At 47.5% G+C, this 19,611-nt stretch overlaps 4 protein-coding genes across 4 annotated transcripts; 2 read left to right on the top strand and 2 right to left on the bottom strand.

The window, feature by feature from the left end:
• Positions 1 to 5,316: 5,316 nt before the first annotated feature.
• On the bottom strand, positions 5,317 to 7,132 carry DIP5-0 (Dicarboxylic amino acid permease; the record flags this gene model as incomplete). Its single annotated transcript, XM_036633605.1, has 3 exons — positions 5,317 to 5,494; positions 5,550 to 5,661; positions 5,716 to 7,132. The coding sequence occupies 3 exons, from the start codon at positions 7,130 to 7,132 to the stop codon at positions 5,317 to 5,319; spliced, it is 1,707 nt and encodes a 568-aa protein (XP_036502725.1).
• Positions 7,133 to 13,564: 6,432 nt separating this feature from the next.
• Positions 13,565 to 14,455, top strand: chyE-1 (Glutamine amidotransferase-like protein chyE; the record flags this gene model as incomplete). The annotated part of the gene is made up of 3 exons (XM_036633604.1): positions 13,565 to 13,954; positions 14,028 to 14,090; positions 14,165 to 14,455. The coding sequence occupies 3 exons, from the start codon at positions 13,565 to 13,567 to the stop codon at positions 14,453 to 14,455; spliced, it is 744 nt and encodes a 247-aa protein (XP_036502895.1).
• A 160-nt stretch (positions 14,456 to 14,615) lies between these two features.
• CGCS363_v001754 (Transmembrane protein 184-like protein) lies at positions 14,616 to 16,246 on the bottom strand (the record flags this gene model as incomplete). The annotated part of the gene is made up of 6 exons (XM_036633603.1): positions 14,616 to 15,197; positions 15,267 to 15,416; positions 15,476 to 15,601; positions 15,652 to 15,940; positions 15,998 to 16,145; positions 16,210 to 16,246. The coding sequence occupies 6 exons, from the start codon at positions 16,244 to 16,246 to the stop codon at positions 14,616 to 14,618; spliced, it is 1,332 nt and encodes a 443-aa protein (XP_036502896.1).
• Positions 16,247 to 17,668: 1,422 nt separating this feature from the next.
• Positions 17,669 to 19,611, top strand: P450-2-1 (Cytochrome P450 monooygenase 2; the record flags this gene model as incomplete). The annotated part of the gene is made up of 6 exons (XM_036633602.1): positions 17,669 to 18,046; positions 18,142 to 18,244; positions 18,301 to 18,369; positions 18,435 to 18,823; positions 18,879 to 19,092; positions 19,148 to 19,611. The coding sequence occupies 6 exons, from the start codon at positions 17,669 to 17,671 to the stop codon at positions 19,609 to 19,611; spliced, it is 1,617 nt and encodes a 538-aa protein (XP_036502900.1).

The raw sequence follows: 19,611 nt of genomic DNA, 5'->3' as shown, positions 1-19,611 counted from the left end.
TATACTTTATTTTAAAGTATTAATTTTATTATTATTACTAGTTATACTTAAAAATAGGTTTACTTTTAATCTTATTTTATAGTACTTTAAATAGTTATAGAAAAATATACTACTTAGTATTATAAAATAAGATATAGCTTTCTATTAGTTATTAATAGATATTAAGGATAAAGTAGTTAATATTTATTAACTTTAAGAATTAGATATAAAATAATTTAAAAACTTTAAAGTTTTATTAGGTTTTATACTTATAATTAAAGGTAAGATTAAATAGTTCTTAAGTAATATAGAGGTTATAAAGCAGCTTATTAATTTTATATTTAGGTTTAATAAGTTAAGTATAGCTATATAAAAGGATTTAACTAATATATTTATATATAGACTTTTAATATAAACTAAGAAGTAGCTTAATTTATAAAGATAAAGAGTAAATATTTAAGAATAATAAATTAAGAGAGTAAAGATTTTAATAATAAAATTAGTAGTATATAGTTTAGATTTATTTTATTTATTTATTTGCTATTTTTAATAACTAGGTTTATATATAGTATATTTAACTAGCTAATATATATATAGAAATAGAGAGATATAGAGAGTAATATATTATTAACCTTATTAACTTTATTAAGAATATTTAATAAATTATTATAAGAAATAGTTACTTAGTTATATAAGGTTATCCTTTTACCCTATAAATATATTAACTTATTTATATAATATACCTATATTTACTTTAAAGAGAAATATTAGGTATTTAGTATACTTTTATATTAACTAAAACTATATAAAATATATACTATATATATATATAATACTATCCTATAAATATCTTCTTCCCTAATTTTTAAATAAATTAGTAGTTCTATATAACTATAATTAAATACTCTTAATACCTCTTAATAAGTAGAAAGGATTAGCTTAAAGCTTATTATATATCTAAAAGTAGAATAACTATTATATATATATTAGATAACTATTATAATCCTTATTTAATATCTCTCTTAATATATCTATAATATATAAACTATAGATATATACTATTTACTAGTAAATTATTATTAAATAAGTATAATCTATATAGTAATAAACTCTTAAACTTAATATTATTACTAAACTAAGCTTATAAGTAGATCTTTTTAATTAATAATATATTTACTTTAAGGAACTATATTAAGCTTTTTAGTATATTTTTATATTACTTAAAGCTATATAAAATATATATTAAGTAGATATATAAAGCTATACTATAAGTCTCTTCTTTTATTCCCTAGTAAATATTATCTTAATCTCTTATAATAATAATATAAACCTTTTATTAGTTAATTAGTATAAAATAAAGTAACTAGCTAAATTAGTAATACCTTTATAAGTAAACTAATTACTATAGAACTATTAGGTTTATATTATTATCCTTATTTAGTATCTCTCTTAATATATTAATTATAAATAAACTATAAATATATACTATTTACTAGTAGACTATTAGTAAATAAGCTATATAGAAGTAAACTTTTAGGTTTAATATTATTAATAAGCTAAGCTATCTAAAGAATTATTCTTACTATTAACTACTAAATCCTATTAACTAGAAGCTAAATAGTAAAGATAATTACTATATAATATAAATTTATTATATTTAACGCTTTTTTATATATTATTAATTAATAACCCTCTATAATATATAAATATATAAATTATATATAGTTATTTACTATTTTTAACTATAATTATTAGCTTTTCCTCTAACTCTTATAATTATAGGTTTCTTTTTTAGCTATAATAATATTATTAAGTTAAGTATACTTAAAGGAATACTAGCTATAACCTCTATAATAAATATTATTAATAGGTATATAGGCGTTAATATACCTTATTACTATATAATTATTATGCTTAAATATAGTTTAAATAGAGAGATATATATATAGTTAAGCTAGTAGAAATATAACTTTAATAATATATAGCTATATTATATTCTTCTATTTATATAAAACTATTATTATATTTAGCTTATTATTTAGTAAATACCTTAGAAATAAAACTATTATTAAGCTTATAAGTTTATAACTTTATAATATTTTATACTTAAACTTTACCCTCTTTATTATTAGAAGAATCCTCTTTTAATATATTAATCCTATAATATTAAAAGTAGCTTATAATTTACTCTAAATATAAACTAATAGTAATAACTACTTTATAGAGAAACTATTTAAAAAATATATCTATTATATCTACTTACTTATAATATATAAAATAACACTATAAATACACCTTTAAGTTACTAAAAAACACCTCTATAAAGTTATAATTTAGTAAGTATAAAAGTAAGTATAATAGATAAATACTAATAGTATTATATACTATTTAGAGCTTTAATATATAATACTAATTTATATTATCTATAATTAAGACTAAGTTTTACTTTAAGAATAGGTTTATAAGTAGTAATACTAAATATTTAATCTAATATAAGAAGCTTTTTTAGTTTATATAGCTAAGATATATAATATAGTAAAGAATACTATTAAGAGTAAGTATTAGTAGTATATAATATTATTCTCTCTACTTTAATATACTTCTCTTTAAAAATTAAAAACCTCTTAATAATTATATTATTCTTCTAGCTTTATTATAGTAATTAATACTACTTTTATTAATAAAAATAAACTAATTAGCTTTAATATTATAGATATCTTATTAATACTTTAAGCGTTTCTTATTATCTCTCTATAGAGTAATATATCTAATCTTCTTCTTCTATTATTATATTACTTTTAAATATTATAAAATTATAAAGATTAATACTTCTAGATTAAACTTATTAATAAAAAATATCTATAGTTTATTAAGATAGATATTTAACTTATTATATAATAGCTTAAATATTACTTCTTTATATAATAATATTAACTTATAGTTACTAAAACTTTTTAGTTAATATAGCTTTAGTATATCCTTTATAGTAATAAATAAAGTATAATAATACTAAATAGTATATTTTATATATTAAACTATATTTATTATAGCTATAATACTAAAAAATTTAACTAATAGAAGCTTTTTAAGTAGAGCTTTTTACTTTATACTAAGGGGTAGTAATATTATTTAGTATATATAAATTATTTATTTAACTAATTTATATCTCTTTATTTTAATACTAATATATTAGTATATAATAAGATTAATAAGGAAGAATAAAAGTTATAATATATTAGCTAGACTTAAACTATTTATATTATATTATTAATATATATTATAGTTATAGCTATAATTTTCTATTATATCTATATACTATATATTATAAAAAGTATAAATATAAAAGTATTACTTTATTTATCTAAGACTATTTTAATTAGTAATTAAACTTATATTTAATTTTAATAGGAATAATTTAACTTTATAACTTATAAGCTTAGATATAATTAGAAATATAGTGTTAATAAGATCTATTATAAGGGATATATAACTATATTAATAATAGTATTAATTTAAATTTATAATACTATATAATTATTATATATTATCTATAATTAATTAATAATAGTAGAAATAATAGAAAATAATGAAAAGATAATACTAATTAATATTTAGGGTAGTAGTGTAGCTAAAACCTAAAAATCCTGCATTTATAGGGGTTTCAGCAAGGGCAAACGCAAATGAGTGCGGCGCCTGACCCACAAATGCACCCATACGTAAGTTCATGCGGCTCATGCACTCCATTTTCAGGTGTGTACCTGTGTTGAAAGTACCATGCACAGTGCAAGAACTACGGACCTGGCTCGTACATAACTCTAAAAAACCAAAAAGCTGATGTTAGCGGATTTATCCCAATGTCGCGCCGTATGTCCAGAGTCCAGCAGTACCGTACCTAGCCCCATTCTCAAGATCGCCAGGTAGTAGAAACACAGCTGCACTGCCGCCACGGTGTCTGCAACAAGAGACACCCGTTGAACCATAACGCTGAGTCTCTTCAGGCTCGAGATCAACAACAAGCTTCCCGCACTCCTCAGCCCCACGAGGGAACCGCCAATTCCATCGCCAAAGAAATGTTCCGGAAAGATCAACCGGAGATAGCCCGTAGTGTTCCCGGAGTTTAACCGACTTGCCCCACCAAAAAAAAAAAGCGACATCTCAGTCGGCTAAGGTCGGTGGTTCAGATTCTCAGGATAGATGCTGGAACATGACTCGCGCTGCCTTAACTGACCGGCACCGAATGTCACCAAGTACTCTCCCGAGATGCTAACACTAACACAGATCAGTGCTGGCGTATCTTGGATTCATTTCGAGCTGCTTGTTCAGTTTCCCGTGTGCTGAGTTTCCTGTGTTCTGTCTTCTTAGCATTGGTATCCGCTGGATGGGTTGTGCAGCGCTTACCTGCATTACCGTGCGTCCCATGCAAAAAAAGCCAACTCTCCGGTCCCTCGGGTGTCACCGTGCTACTGCTTCGTCTCTTCATTCATGGTCTCAGGGTGCTCAGGCCAGCTAACCCGAGTATAAGTCGACTCCTGGAGCCAACGCCTGAGATGCCGGCCCATCCTGCACAACGAAATGTGAAGCCAGGCCTCCTCCAACTTCGTTCGTATCATAGAAACGGATTCACCGCACCCATGGGAGAATCTACAGGTGCCTGTCAGCACACGCCGAGTCCATGAGCATCGCCTTTCTTGCCCTCCATATCACCAAATGCGAGATCGAGAACCCCGGTCAGGTCTCCCGCTAATGGGTACCTCATATCCTCCACATTTGAAGGCACCCAGCAATTAAAGCACAGAGAGCAGAGGCGGTACATCATCTTCACAGTCTGGCAGAGGTATTGCGGGTTTTCAGCAGTCGAGATTCACTTCGAATACCCCAGCGGCAAGCCACGAAGGGGTGCGCCGTCTGACCCCGTTCAGCTGCGCAGTTCATCCACAGTTTCTCAAGCCGCTGGAAGTTCACTACGACTTAAACTTTGCCCATTCATTGATTTATCTCGAGGCTGCCGCCCAGATTTCCAACTGACTGCGTGATCTTTCTTCCAAGCGGACCCCGCCATCAGACCCATGGGGCAAACTATTGGCAGTTGACTGCGGACCTAGCTCTTCACGATAAGAATGCACCGTGGAGTTTGGTTCACGTCATGCTGCACAACCCGCTGCCTGGCATCCACAACCATCCATAGAGAAACCAACTCGAAACGATTTACAGTGTTGAAACCTTGTTTTCTATTATGTCATGATATATCTAGTCATGCGCTCTCATTACTTTATACAGATGAAGTGTTGAATATTGTTTACAGTGTAAATGGCTGTTGAGATCTCTCATCTACTCATCTCAATCCCAAATCCAGCTGACGAAGCGAATGGGCCCGGTCTTCTTGACCTCGGGCTCCTCGGGGTACGCGTCGGCCTGGTCGAAGGCATCGTGCAGCGCGATGCTCTTCAGAGGCACGACCTTGGTCTTCTTGACGAACTTGTAAATAAGGTAGGCGCCGAGAACCAAGGGAATGTCACTGGCAGGTCAGTCAGCCAAGTACGTAACAGAAGAGCAGCGGGGTGGGAACTCACAGGTACGAAGACACGAAGCCGCTGGCGCTCCAGTTGCCCTTGGTGAACACCTCGAAGCCGCTGGTGAGAAGGATGGTGATGCACATGAAGAGCGCGACTGTCGAGGTGTAGACTGAAACGCAATGTTGTTAGCAAGGATACTATGCAAAACCAACATATGTCTTACCTGTCCACGAGTTGTGCCAAGGCAGCCTCTCCATGGCGATGTTCTGCTTCCTCATCGCAGACTTGAGGCGCAGGTGGTTCAGCAGGATCGCCGACCACGATACCAACACCCCCGCCGCCGTCAGGTCCACCAGCCACCAGAACACAGTCAGCGCGCCGTTTGACAGGCTCATAAAGCTGAGGAACATGAAGGCCGTGAACAGCAGCACGCACATGTACGGCGTGCCCCACGCCGTCGTGCGCAGGAAGATCTTGGGCGCCTGGCCCTTGAGCGCGAGACCGAACAGCACACGAGTGCCCGCGAGCAGACTCTGGTTGGACGCGGACCATGCCGACGTGATGACGACGGCGTTGACGACGCTGGGTATGGCGGGGATGCCCGCGGCAGAGGCGGCGATGACGAAGGGGCTCTGCGCGGCGGTGCCGTACGCGTCGTCGAGGCGGGTGTCGTTGCTGGCGACGAGCATGCCGACGACAAGCACGGCGAGCATGTAGAAGAGCACGATGCGCGCGAAGACGCGTTTGCAGGCCCGGGGGATGGCGCGGCGCGGGTTCTGCGTCTCGGCGGCGGCCATGGCGAGCGACTCGACGCCGGCGAAGGAGAAGACGGCGCTCGTCATGACGCCCCAGTAGCCAAGGAACTTGCCCCAATTACCCGTGGCGATGTGCTCGACGAAGGGCCCCGGGTCCTGCCAGTAGCGGAAGCCGATGCGTGGGGTTCCCGGGACGCCGCCGAGGTCGATGACGAGGCCGAGGATGATGAGGAAGATGACGAGGAGGATCTTGAGCAGGGCGAAGACGAACTCGACCTCGCCGAAGACGCGGACGAAGGCGATGCCGACGACAAAGGTGAGGATGATGAAGACGACGATGAAGACGGAGGGGTTGAGGTCGGTCCAGAACTCGAAGAGGACGCAGATGGCGGTGATCTCGGAGGGGATGGAGAGGATGTTGCCGTAGACGAGGTTCCAGCCGATGGCGAAGCCGAGGGCGGGGTCGACGAGGAACTCGGCGTGGCGGACGAAGGAGCCGGTGACGGGGAGCAGGGCGGAGACCTCGCCGAGGGCGAACTGCACGGCGCAGACGATGAGGCCGACGGTGGCGTAGCCGAGGAGGGCGCCGAGCGGGCCGCCGGTCTGGATGGCGCCGCCGAGGCCGAGGAAGAGGCCCGTGCCGATGGCGCCGGCGATGCCCAGCATGGACAGGTGGCGCTGCTCGAGGCCGCGCTTCAGGTCGCGGTCCTCGGTGGCGGTGACGAGGTCGCCGTTGTGGTCCTCGCGCGGCTCGAACGGCCCGCCGCGCGGCGTGGAGGACGCCGCCTCGATGTCGTCCGAGGTGATCCAGGCATGTCGGGTGACATCGGTGATGCCCGGGGACTTGGCGCCCGGGAACGGGATGGTCTCGGTGCTGCGGCTCATGGCGGCTGTGATTTGCTGCACACCGCAAGCCAAGGGAATCCTTCACCTCTCTCACCGAGGTCTGAGAGGCAGTGAGACGCAAGGGAGGTTGGCAAAGATTGACCGCGTCCGACAATGATTCGCGCCGTTGAGCTGTGTCGCGATAACACCGGCTTACGTAACTTGAAACGCCGCGATCGGAAAAGGCCTAAGGGACGGGATTTGGGCGTGGAGGAAGAGAGAGGTTGGTTCACCGCACCGAGCAAAAGAGGAAAAAACCTACGTCCTACGCCGATCTCTGGTTCATGCGGCTCTGGGCCATGGCGGGCGTGAAAGGGGATCAAACAAAGGTGGACGACGTCGCAGACAGAAGAAAGAGGCGGCGCGAGTGAGAAGAAATTTCGGCGTCTTGTCTTATCGCGACTCCATTTCGGAAGGTGAGATTTCCCATTTGATGGTGCCATCTGCGCTAAGCGGGGCCCGTCCCACACCCTCTGCTGCAGTGCTGCAGGAACGATACCGCAATCGTCCAAAGTCGTACGTACATCCCTGTCTTATCAGCTTATCGCTTGTTTCGAAACCGAGGCTTCTTGGGAACTTTTGGGACGGGACTGACTCGAGTTCGCAGGTTTCAGCTCCCGCAGTCTGCTCATCTGGAAGAATTTAGGTTCCGTTGCGATTGGTTCTCTCCTTTGGATGAGATTGCAAACGCTTCTAAGTGCGTACATGAGGTACACGGAAAGTTGTTGCTAACCAGCGGACTCGTTGACGCGCCGGCGCGAATCATCGGAATAATATTACCGCCACACGGATCAGCATCGGAGAGTGGCACCGCACATGGCTCCACCCCAGGTCCCGGAGGACCGGCGCCGTTTGCGAAGTTCTCCATTTCACATCGCCGAGTCTGTCTTCACGAAATCCGGCAAGTTTGGTCAGGCCACCTTTTTTCCAGTCGTACTTGTTGAACCTCGGCGTAATTACGAGTCCACTAGAACTAGCCATTGCATTCTGACGTGATATCTGGTGGCAGGCAACTTCGGCGAACGATTATTCAGGCAAGGCATTATTATTCGATGCGACTTCTTGCGTGCAGTTCATCTATTGAAACGCAGAGACAAACGCTCAAAGGTTCAAGAATTATACAACCCCAGGGCTGAACGCCCGAAGTCTACAAAGCGTGCAGGCTACATGGTAGGCTAGGTTTCCCGTCACAGCCGGCATCACTCTTTAACTTCTGAGAGCCTTTCGAGAGCGAAAGCTTTGGCAGTTTCCTAGAATCAGTTTCTAAAATCAGTGGGCAATGAGTGGGCGGGTATTGGGTAGTGGCCTCTTTTGTTACAGTTGGTACTATTTAACTTGCCCAAAGACCTCAGCTAAGACATACCTAGCCGAAGATGCGTAGCCGCCAATCAAACTGCCTTTCGGCGCGTACATGACTCTCAGCTCAGCTCCGTCAGTTTAACAATTTCCAAAAACAGCGCCAAATAGGTCAGGATGCAGACAGAAATCCTGTAGCAGACTCCTCTTGCGGCCTTGAGAGTCCTGGAAGACAAGACTAGCCTTCGGTAATGCAAGACTCAGTGTGAGACTTCTCAGAACCCTAGATCGCGCCGAAAGAAGCCAGCTTCTTCGGACCGTCTCGCAAATAGTCCCTCTTCTCCTCCACGGCATGCATGCCCGCCATTGAAAATTCAATTACATTCATGGTTTGCTGGATTTTCCTGTTGGCTATCTGGAAATCCATTCCTTGGCTGAAAATCCCAGGGAGTCTTTTCAATAAGTCGTTTTTTATGTTGATGCTGAAGTGGAAAGTCAGCTTGTGAAGGGTCAACTAGGCAATCATTCAGTAGAAGTACCGATTGCTATAGGCTGAAGTGAAATCCGACCTCGTAGTGTGCTTCCGTATTGTCAATAACCAACTCGCACGCCTCTTGATCCAAGTCTTCTGAAGGGGTTTCGATACAAGCTCGATGAATATCCGGCACGCGGCTTGACACTTTACCTAGCAGGTTTACCGACACGTTTAAGTACAGCGCTGACACTCGAACGATCCTTCGCACGAGCAACATCAGTCTGTTGAAGCTTGTAAATAATCACAAAAACGTCAAGGCCCGCGGTGATGTTCGAAACGCAAAAGTCCAATCCACCCTATTCGTAAGACATGCTTCAACATTGTAGAACGCAGGTTCAATCAAATGAAGGGCATTTACTCTCTGGTGCTCAGCTGAGTGACAGTTGCCTTCAAGGCTTCGTCAGCATCCTTAAAAATCTGTTCTCAATGAGAGCGGACAAAGTACTCCCAGGGGTGCCATTGGTCGATGAACAAGGTCAAAGTCATGCCTGGTGTAAAGCTTACCAGAGGACAACATGCCATGCTCTGGAACACATCCTGACTGACTTAGTTCACGCAGTTCTGATGGAACATCTCGTTATCTTTGCCTGGGTAATTAGTGCTATGTTTATTCTCATATGACCGTCTTTTTTGGCGGAGTTGCAGTCCGCACAGGCTATGAGTATCCATGACGATCTCTCATGCGCGTCTCTGTTTGGGGTAAATTGAGATATATCCCTTTTTGGCCTGCTTTGACTGGAACTGCGTAAAACCGGGGTCACTGCAAGAACCCTTCACAGCAGCTTTCCATCAGTTGAGATGATCTGCAGCTGATCTCGGTGAGGCTTTCAATCTGCAAATCTTTCTATGCCAGACAACCCTGATCTTGCAGGCAAGTACTTGCATACTGATCGCGGATATCACGCCGGGCAGTTGGTATCGTGCGGGTTGCTTGAAAGCATTTCTCAGCCGCGTTCTGGAATGGTGCCGCTGTATCTCACTCATGGAGTCCGCTGCTCTATATGATAGGTTACTGTGTCCTCTTCAGTTGAATTTGTCGTTGTTTTCCCAGTCCTGTCCAGTATTTGGGATAAATCCGTGCCATCCAAGGCGGCACACAAGTCCTTTTGGCGGCTTCTGAGTTTTGTCGGCGATTTAATTCTCCTCTGTACCACTACTACGTAGGGAATTCTCTTCGTATTGAGCGGTGGGTGGTATCGCAATCAGTCGCATTGTTCGTTCACCAGTATGTCCAATCTAGGTCAACAGCTGGCTAAACTCTGATCACAATCTACAATTCCGAACGGCCAAACCGAACGGAAACGGTGATTATGCTTCGAGGGCTAGATAAGCTATCTGAACGGCGTTGACCTCGTCGTCGTAATCTGGAGAGACTATGTCCGCGTCGATAACGGCTTGACGCGCTGGTGTTAGTGCAGTGCCGGACGTGATGAATGGGATGTCATCACGGTTCTGCTGGCCGACGCGTCCGACACTGTAGAATCGGTGCTGGCTGCAAGTGCTCAGCTACGTCTGGGTTTCTCCCGCCCGTCGTCCTTGAAGGCCAAAGTTGCTGAAGAAAGGTGAAGGGCATGTGGTAGTTATTTCCAACGCTCATGTTGAGTTTGAGCACCTATTAAGCCTGGTAGAAAATTGAATTGAAATGAAACCTAGATGACAAAGTATTTTCTTTTGAAGCTGCCATACTCTTCCTCCTCTTACTTAATGGGTCTCTGACATAGTTGCTCAATGAGATGTTGATTTCAGATTGACGACAACAGACACGTTCTTTTCTGTGCAATCATCCTCAACGCCTGGTGTGAACCTTCATAAGTTGCATGGCTTTTCATTGATCAATCCCCCGGAGGCATACCACGCCGTAATCACAGCATCTTTTCACTATGGCACCAGGTGTGTGTTATTTGATCTCGACCAAGCGCCGAAACACCAAGCACAGTGCGATCGCACTCCTTGGCATTGATTCAGACAATCGGAATTGTTTCACTGGCACAAATATGCAGTAACACCGGTGGACTTCATATTGAGAGGTGAGGTGGGTAACAGATTGCGAGCGAATGATGCTGTTGCTGGGATTGTTGTGGGTATGAAGACGAACATTTTGGGCCGCGATCTTTTTATGGTATTTGATTTCTGAGTCGAGAATAAAGGGTTTCACGGTGATTGGTGGCCAGCCCTGACTTCCAAGCTGTCGATCACGGGAGCGGGCGAGGTTGAAAAGCGGTAGTCCACATTGAATTTACGGCATGGGGAGATTTTTGTCCCACGGTCAGTGGCGTGTTAAAGCCTGCCACAACCATCTTTCAATCGTGGTGGAAGACGCAAGATCGGACCTGCTGAGCAATTGAAGTCTTAAAACCTCAAGGTCTACGTGCAACTCAATCGCAAAAGGACCCCTGACTGTTCACTAAGCAATCGGGGCTTTTTTCTCAGTCTGCGTATGTGAGATATTGATGTCGCGATTATTGTTAATGAATCTTATCGTGAAAGTCTCATCAATCCAAGTCGGTTGCCTTGACTGATCCAATTGGGCTCTTCAGTACGACTTGGCTTCGTCCTCGAAAGTAAACAGACGAAGATGCACATCAAAAAAGGGATCGCAGTGCTCCCGGCAAGGCTCGAACTTGCGACCTTTGGATGTCTCCACCTGGGGCAGAGTCATAGACAGTTTCTATGAGACCAACGCTCTTCCAACTGAGCCACGGAAGCGAAGACTTGATTAGCTGGTCAACTCTGATCCCCAGTTCACCCAATTGAACAGACCGCAATTGCGCGTTGCGGGAAGTTCAATAACGAGCGGCTCTGCGAAAGGTTGCGGGGGATGTGGGGGGAGTTGCGAAAAGGACCCATGCAACGTGGTTGGGGTCAGCAGAGAGGTGTTGTGTTGAGACGGCTTGCCGAAAGGAAAAAAAGCTTGGAAGAAGCTTTCAGTTTCTGCAGCAGGGTAGCATGTGCATGGGTGCGCAGATGGGGCCCCGGTCGTCGAAAGGTTGTCAGTGTTTCTCAACTGACGACGACTTTGCGAGTTGGAGCAGAACTCCATCCACGGCTGGCTCATGGAGAGAACACCGAGGAGGCACATGGAGTCGTATGCTTCATCCAGTTGGCTGAGTTGGCTGAGGGGCAGTGCTGCGGATGGAGCTGGGGGATCGTTCGGAAACTCACGGAAGAGTCATAAATTAAAGGGATGATGCGGTAGGACGGTGAGGAGGAGAAGAGAAAAATTTTCTCATGGCGGACGCAACTCATGTCCTGATGTCGTGGACGGGTTTGAAGCATCATGTGGCCTCTGTCGGCGGCTTTTTCGCTGTCTGCGCTGGAATCCCTTAGGTAAAATGGGGGTAACAAGAATAAGCCTCCAAGCGTTGTCCGGGGGGGCTTCTGCCAGCACTGTGTGGGCGAAAGGGGGCCATCCGACCGCCCTGGTGCTCCTGAGTCGGAGAAAGCACCTCAGATGGAGTCCTGTGTCCCCTCGGATGCAAGCCACCTGGAAATTGCGAGCGCGAAGAGGAGGGGTAAAGTGTGTTTTTGTGTATTTTGGTTTTCTCTCGCGATCGCAAATGGCAATGGCAACATCGGCCGGTGCTGCACTTACACGTGGGCAGACGCCCTCCCGCCCCCGGCCTCTTCAGTGCGCTCGGAGCGGGGCGGCGCGCAGGCAAACCCTTCCGGATCAGGAAATAAGACCCTACACGCTCACGCGGCGGCCGCCATTTCCGGCGGGTCCTGCGCCCAATACTGAGGTTCGGACGGGCCATCGGGCGACCCTTATCGGAGTGCGGACTGTGATTCGCGGTCCAGCCGCGCCCGTGTTAAAGGTACGTATAAGAAAGTCTGGGGAAACGGCTGCCCAGGTCCACCGCTGACGGGATTTGATATCGAGAGATAAGATAACCGCGTTTGCTGACATTCTGTTTGGCTCCTGGCGGCTGATGCTGCTTTTTAGGGGGGCAGATAGAGCAGGGGGGAGGCGTGAGTTTTATGCAGGGCGTGATTGACGGATGCACCAAGTGAGGTGCCCAACCCCGGGGGCGAGCAGTCAAGGTCCACGTCCGCAAGAGGGGATGAGAGACGGTCAGCATGACCATGGATTCACGTGGAAACATCCGTGTTTGAAGGTTGCAGCAGGCGGTTGGCTGTCTTCCTGACTGCCGCGATCCATTTTCCTCTCAACCTGCCTCTGCCCCTCGCACTCCGAAATCGCCCGGAGCGGTGGACGGGGCTTCGGGCTGCAAGCAACTCTCGCAACGCTGCGATTTCATTAGTAATATTTCCAAGGGGGACGGTGCTCCCGGGGGGCCTCATGACTAGCCTCAACCCAAGTGACCGATTGCCGGAGATAATGTGGACGCCCCGATGTTAGCCGGAGGCCGTTGCGGAGACAGCTCTCAGCTTATCTGCCACCGTGAGACCCACCTCGTCCGTGTGGCATAAGAGACGGCGCCTGCACACCACCATCGTTCAGTCACCGTGGCTCTGCTCGTCTCTCTTCCTTGTTTCAACCTCTCGTCAAGTCTTGGAATCGCCCGTTGAAGCTGTTACAAACCACTTACACAACAACAACCCTTTACCAAGATCACCCACCCCCACCAGCCATCTTCACAATGGGTTCCATGCCAACTCCCCTGCGCGTCGCCATCGTCAAGGCGTACGACCTCGAGGAGCCCAAGCACAGGGGCATGGTCCAGTCCTTCCGCGACAACATCCGCCGCCACGTCCCGGACGCCCTCGTCGACGCCTACCAGCCCATGGCAGACATCAGAGACCTCCCCGAGCCCGCCAACTACGACCTCATCATCATCACCGGCGGCCTAAGCAACCTGTGCCAGGCCCCGTCGTGCTACGAGCCCTGGGTCAACGCCGTGCTTGAGTGGATCCGCGGGGTCGTCTCGACGCAGCCCATTACCAGGACGAAGCTCATGGGGGTGTGTTGGGGGCATCAGGCTATTGCTACCGCGTTGTCTGGGTCTATTGGCAGTTTCGAGTTTCCCAGGGTCCGTTCACACCATTCTCCACGTTGAAAACGTAAAACTTTTGGACCCGGGACTAACAATGTGTCTCCGACAGGTCGGCGTCGAGGAACTCCCTCTCAACCAAGACGGACAAGCCCTCTTCGGCAAGAACTCCATCGTAAGTTCATGTCATCATCAACCCCGAGCACCCTCCACGCACGAGCGCGCTAACCCGCACCGCCACCCCTCCAGAAAATCACAAAGTTCCACAAGCGCTTCGTCAAGGACGTCCCCGCGGGCTTCAGGCCACTGGCCCCCGACAACGAGATCCTCTTCGCGGACTCGGGGCTCGTGCTCTCCATGCAGGGCCACCCGGAGATCCAGGGCGAGCTCGCGCGGCAGCTGTTCGACCACGACGTGGCGTACTACCGGCAGACGCTGCCGACGGAGGAGGACCTGCAGCGCTACTTTGCGCAGATGAACGACAGCAAGGAGGACGGCGAGCTCATTTTCAAAAAGGTCGCGGCGTGGGCTGCTTCATGAATGGCGGCCTTGGGGAAGCAAAACAAAAGTTCGATTCTAGGCACATGGTTCAAAATAAAAAGCGTTTCTTCTTTTGGGTCAGTTGGCGACTGTTCGCTTGTTGTGAAAAGTACTCGTTTCAGGTTCTCTGACTTGCTCCTGTCGATTCATGAGAACGCTATCATCCCAACCGCGTGGAGGACGTCTGCGCCTGAGCTCTATCCAACGCCTGCGAGAGGTCTTCCGTCTTTCTTCTCCTGACATCCCCGGTGCCGTACGGGTAGTCACATTCGTCCTCCACCGCCGCCGCAGCCCGCGCCGCATCCTTCCGCCGCTCCACCACCAGCCACCGCGACGCAGTTACCACGGCAAACACCACATCGACAAAGTTGAGCGCGTCCACCAGCGCCTTCCACTTGAATCCGGCAGCGGGGGCGCGTGTGTCTGGTGTACTCTGCGTCCCGTCCCATACGGGCTCATCGTGCTGGCGGGCCCAGCCGTCGTGGCTGCGCGTCACCAGGACTTGGTGGAGGGGGTGCTGGTCGTTATCGCGTATCGCGCTGTCGTTGCTGTGGGAGTCGTCTTTCATGTCGGGTCGGGAGCGGTACGGTTCGTGGGGGTATGCGAAGATGTGCAGGATGGAGACGGCTGCCATTTCGAAGCAGAGGATCGTGTTGGGGATCCCCACGGCCCAGGAGGGGTATGAGATTGTCGCGGTTGGTTTGATGGGGCCGTCTTCCTTCATTAGAAAGCTGAAGATGAACTGTCACGGCGGTCAGCGGCGATCATTGGGAGGATGTAACGCGGAGCTGTTTGAAGGTGTGTGACTTACGGTTTGGACGTAGAAGAGGAAGACCACCAATTTGATGGCGAGGAATTTCAACAGAGGTTGGTGGGTCTCAAGCTCCTTTTTGGTCTGCTGGTAGAATTGAAGGAGGCACATCATGGCAGTCACCAGTGACAAAATTTCAATGACCATAACCTTTGCTTGACAGTTAGCAATGTAGTCACATTGTGTCTTTGCGGAGGATGTGAACATACCCAAATCTTCGCATGACTGGCACTGCTCGACTCTTCGCAGTACACATCAGCAGCTTCAGTGACGCACTTGACAAGAGCGCCGAGGAACTTGACTATACAGAATTGGAAGACGCAGAACCAGATGGTCTTGTTAAGTCAGCTGTGTCTCCCACCATAGAGAACATCTGGAAACGTACGTTAAACCACTTCAACCCGTCCACGCTCCGATCTTTTCGGCGCCCGATGTGTACCACCAGGAAGCGTATCGGATGGATCCACGGCTTCGGCTCGACCAGGGAGAACGCCCTCCGGAGCGTGGCGGGATCCGGGTGTAGGAGCTGGCACAGCAGTAGGAAGAAGGCCGCGATGACGAGGGACTCGTAGAACTCGTAGATGCTGGCGAGGTAGACGTGCTGCTTGTAGAACTCGATGCTGAGGGTGCAGGCGATGGTGTAGATTATGACCATCAACAGGATCCGAATGATTCTGAGGGGAGGAGTGGTGTCAGATGTGAGTTTACACGCGGCTGCCTGGAGATCTTACTGCTTTTGTTCGCTTGGTTTCGTGTAGTGTCTGGCGTGTTGGAAGACCTGCCAGGCTGTGAGGCAGCATGCTACGATAGTTGCGGAGGTTGAGAGGGAGAGCAGGAGACCGTGGACGCGGATGCCGCTCGTGAGCTTCTGCTCGACGACTTTGAGGGCGACGCGTTAGATATGCTCCTTCTGTGAAGACATCATCCGTTGTGGGTAGCTTACTTGGCACGTTAAGCGGGTGTTCTGTGCACTTCGCCATTCCGGGAGTCAATAGCCCGCCCTTTCCGCGGAGGAATCCAAATTGCTCTCTTGCCAAACGCAGTTCTCTTCAATTCCGGATGACTTCCACTGCCGTGATTATTGATTGTCAATGAAAAGAAAGTTACTTTTGCGGTGCTGATTTTTGATAGCAAGTAGAATGTAGACTAGTAGGTACTTATGACCACGTCCATTACTTATCCCCTCCTACCCCCCGTGCGCGACGTCAAGACAAACTTTCCGACGGCTCCTTGCCGCACCCCGGGACGGTCGTAATTGCCGTCCCGTTGACGGGGGTATCCGCTACTTAACCAATAGAAACGACAGCAGCGCGTACCAAGAAGTGCGTTGAGACATTGTTCACCGCGGAGGCGGAGGTTTCTCCACTAGGCTGAGTTTCATAGCCACAAGCTCATCAACGCTGGATAAATATGTGCGGGAGGAATGGGGCGGGTTTTACGGTTCTGCGCCTGACTCGTTCTTGTGCAAATCTAGCCTCGTAAATCTTACACGATAACGAGATCCGCAGCCCGTAGATTGGTTAGGGGCATGCGCAGCGCCTCAGATCTGCCTTGGCTTGGCGCGTTTGTGCATGCTCTCTACACCGGTGCTTAAATGAACTTCGGAATCCCGATGTTGGGGGTGGTTGAAAATCCGATGGATGGTGTTGAAAACCCGACGTCTCGCGGTTGAAACCCCGATATCTTGACAACGAAAATCCGACGCATGAGAAGCGAAAACCCGACGCGGTTGAAAAGCCGAAATCCATTGGATTTGCTTTTTTTCGTAGAGCGCGGTGATACTTTGCGTTCCAAGCATCCAATCGAGCTGATGGGTGACGCAACGTCGTAGGTGATCTCCCGCCGGCAGTTGGTTTGGGGCCGCACTCCGTTCATCCTTCGCCCTCAACCATGACAGCTGAGGATGTCGTAGCTGGGGGCATGCACGTTCCACCAAGGCCGGTGAACCTTCCACATGCCTGATTTGGTAGACTCTGAGAGGCGTAGCCAATCATTTCAAAGATATTGTTCATGTCAATGCCTGTCATCCGAACTTGGTCTTGCAATGGCGGGGGTGTCGCTGCACCGTGATACAGCTGCTCGCGAGTGGCTCATAACAAACAGGGTCTCACTGTCGACGATGCTACCCACAGAAAGCGTTACTAGTTCTACTGCCCGAAATCCGTCTGTTAATGCAGCATTGTCAGCATATCTCGGAGTGAAAGGCTTCCGTGAGAATGAGGCCCATCACGGTTGTGCACGCCAGCAGGAACAGAAGTCGACTTCAGCATCCTTAAAAAGCAGAAAACCCCTCTCAAACAGCCAAGGTATTCTTACTCATCCCTCACATAATCCATTAAACAATTTCTTACGCTCATCAAATCCAGCATCACTTACATCAATACCTCCATCAAACACCAGAGATGGCATCCTCATCGCCCGTAGCCCATCCCTATTCGTGGGCAGACACCGCCCTCCCGATGGGCCTCGAGCTGCGACCGCACGGCTACATCATCACCGCCTTCCTCGTGGTCCTCGTCACATCCGTCGCCTTCAAGCTGGCGAAACGGGACAACAGCATCCCTTTCGTCGATCCGCCGACATGGCTCCGCCCCCGGCCGCTGGCAAGAATGGATTTCTTGAAGACGGGGATGAGCGTGCTCGACAAGGCGAAGTCCTTGGTTGCGGACAAGCCGTTCAGGGTGTTGTCGGAGAACGGCGATTTGACGGTGTTGCCTCCGCGGTTTGCTCATAGTATCCGGAATGAGGATGACTTGAATTTTGGGGCGTTTATCAAGGCGGTACGTACTTTTCCGGTTGTGTATTATGCAGCTATTTCAAGATGCGTTGTTGGTTGATTGTGAAACATTTTGGTAGACTAACGCATGTTGCGTAGGACTTTCATTATGGAATTGCGGGTTTCGAGCCCTTTGGCTTCGTTGACCACGACTCTCAGATCTTGCAGAATGTTGCGAGGAAGCAGCTTACAAAGTACCTCAGTTAGTGCAATCTAGCTATTGGACAATCACTCAAGCTGACCAGACGAACTTTCCAGACACGGTAACCGAACCGCTCTCACTCGAAACAGTCTTTGCAGCAAGCCACATTTTTGGCGAATCCCCCGGTATGCCTTCACCGCAAGAGTCCTCATTCCTTTCCTACGCTCTCAAACTAACATCTCCCCAAAAGAATGGCGCTCAGTCCCCGCCAAGGACGCAATCCTCGACCTCGTCGCGCGCCTCTCCTCGCGCGTCTTCCTCGGCGACGAGCTCTGCCGCAACGAGGCCTGGCTGCGCGTCACCAAGGACTACACCGTCATCTCCTTCATGGCCGCGATGAAGCTCACCTTCGTGCCCCGGCCCCTGCGGCCCCTGGTGCACTGGTTCCTCCCGGACTGCCGCCTCGTGCGGCAGCACCTGGCGCAGGCACGCGCGCTCATCAGCGGCGTGATCGAGCAGCGGCGCTCGGCCAAGCGCGAGGCCGCGGCTAAGGGGGAGGAGGCGCCGAGCTACAACGACGCGATCGAGTGGGCGGAGATGGAGTGCAAGGGGCAGGCGTACGATGCGGCTGTGTTCCAGGTACGTCTTGTGCTCGATCTTGGGTGCTGAGTTTTGGACTGATGAGTTTGGGAAGTTGACGCTGAGCTTTGCGGCGATTCATACGACCACGGATCTGTTGGCGCAGACGATGCTGTTCCTTGCGAACCAGCCTGAGCTGATCACGCCGCTGCGCGAGGAGGTTGTGCAGGTGTTGAAGGCGGAGGGGTGGAGGAAGACGGCGCTGTATAACATGAAGCTGATGGACAGCGCGCTGAAGGAGACGCAGCGGATGAAGCCGAACTCAATGTGTAAGCTCCTCCCGTTTCATGGTTCCGAAGACGAAGACTGACAGCAGTTATTTAGTTCAAATGCGCCGCCTCGCAACCAAGGACATCACCCTCGACGAAGGCATCAAGATCCGGCGCGGCGAGCGCGTCGTCGTCGACGCGTCCGCAATGAAAGACCCCAAAATCCACGGCGAGGACGTGGACACGTACGACATCTATCGGTTCCGGCGCATGCGCGAAGAGCCCGGCAAGATGCACAAGGCGCAGCTGGTGACGACAAGCCCCGAGCACCTGGCGTTCGGCCACGGGCAGCACGCGTGCCCGGGGCGGTTCTTCGCGTCGAACGAGGTGAAAGTAGCGCTGTGCCATCTGCTGCTCAAGTACGACTGGAAGCTGGCGCCCGGCAACACCGCGGACCCGTTCGTGGTGGGGGTCGCGAGGCAGATCAACCCGAAGACTGTGATTATGTTTCGCAAGAGGAAGGAGGAGTTGGATGTTGACTCGTTGGACTTTGCGGTCGAGGGTGGTGAGAGGGAGTAA

The sequence above is a fragment of the Colletotrichum siamense genome (genome assembly GCF_013390195.1).
Source record: "Colletotrichum siamense strain Cg363 chromosome Unknown KSG_Cg363_contig01, whole genome shotgun sequence".
Classification (NCBI taxonomy): domain Eukaryota; kingdom Fungi; phylum Ascomycota; class Sordariomycetes; order Glomerellales; family Glomerellaceae; genus Colletotrichum; species Colletotrichum siamense.
The sequence above is the reverse complement of the archived record's forward strand: the minus strand, read 5'-3'. Positions and strand labels throughout refer to the sequence as shown.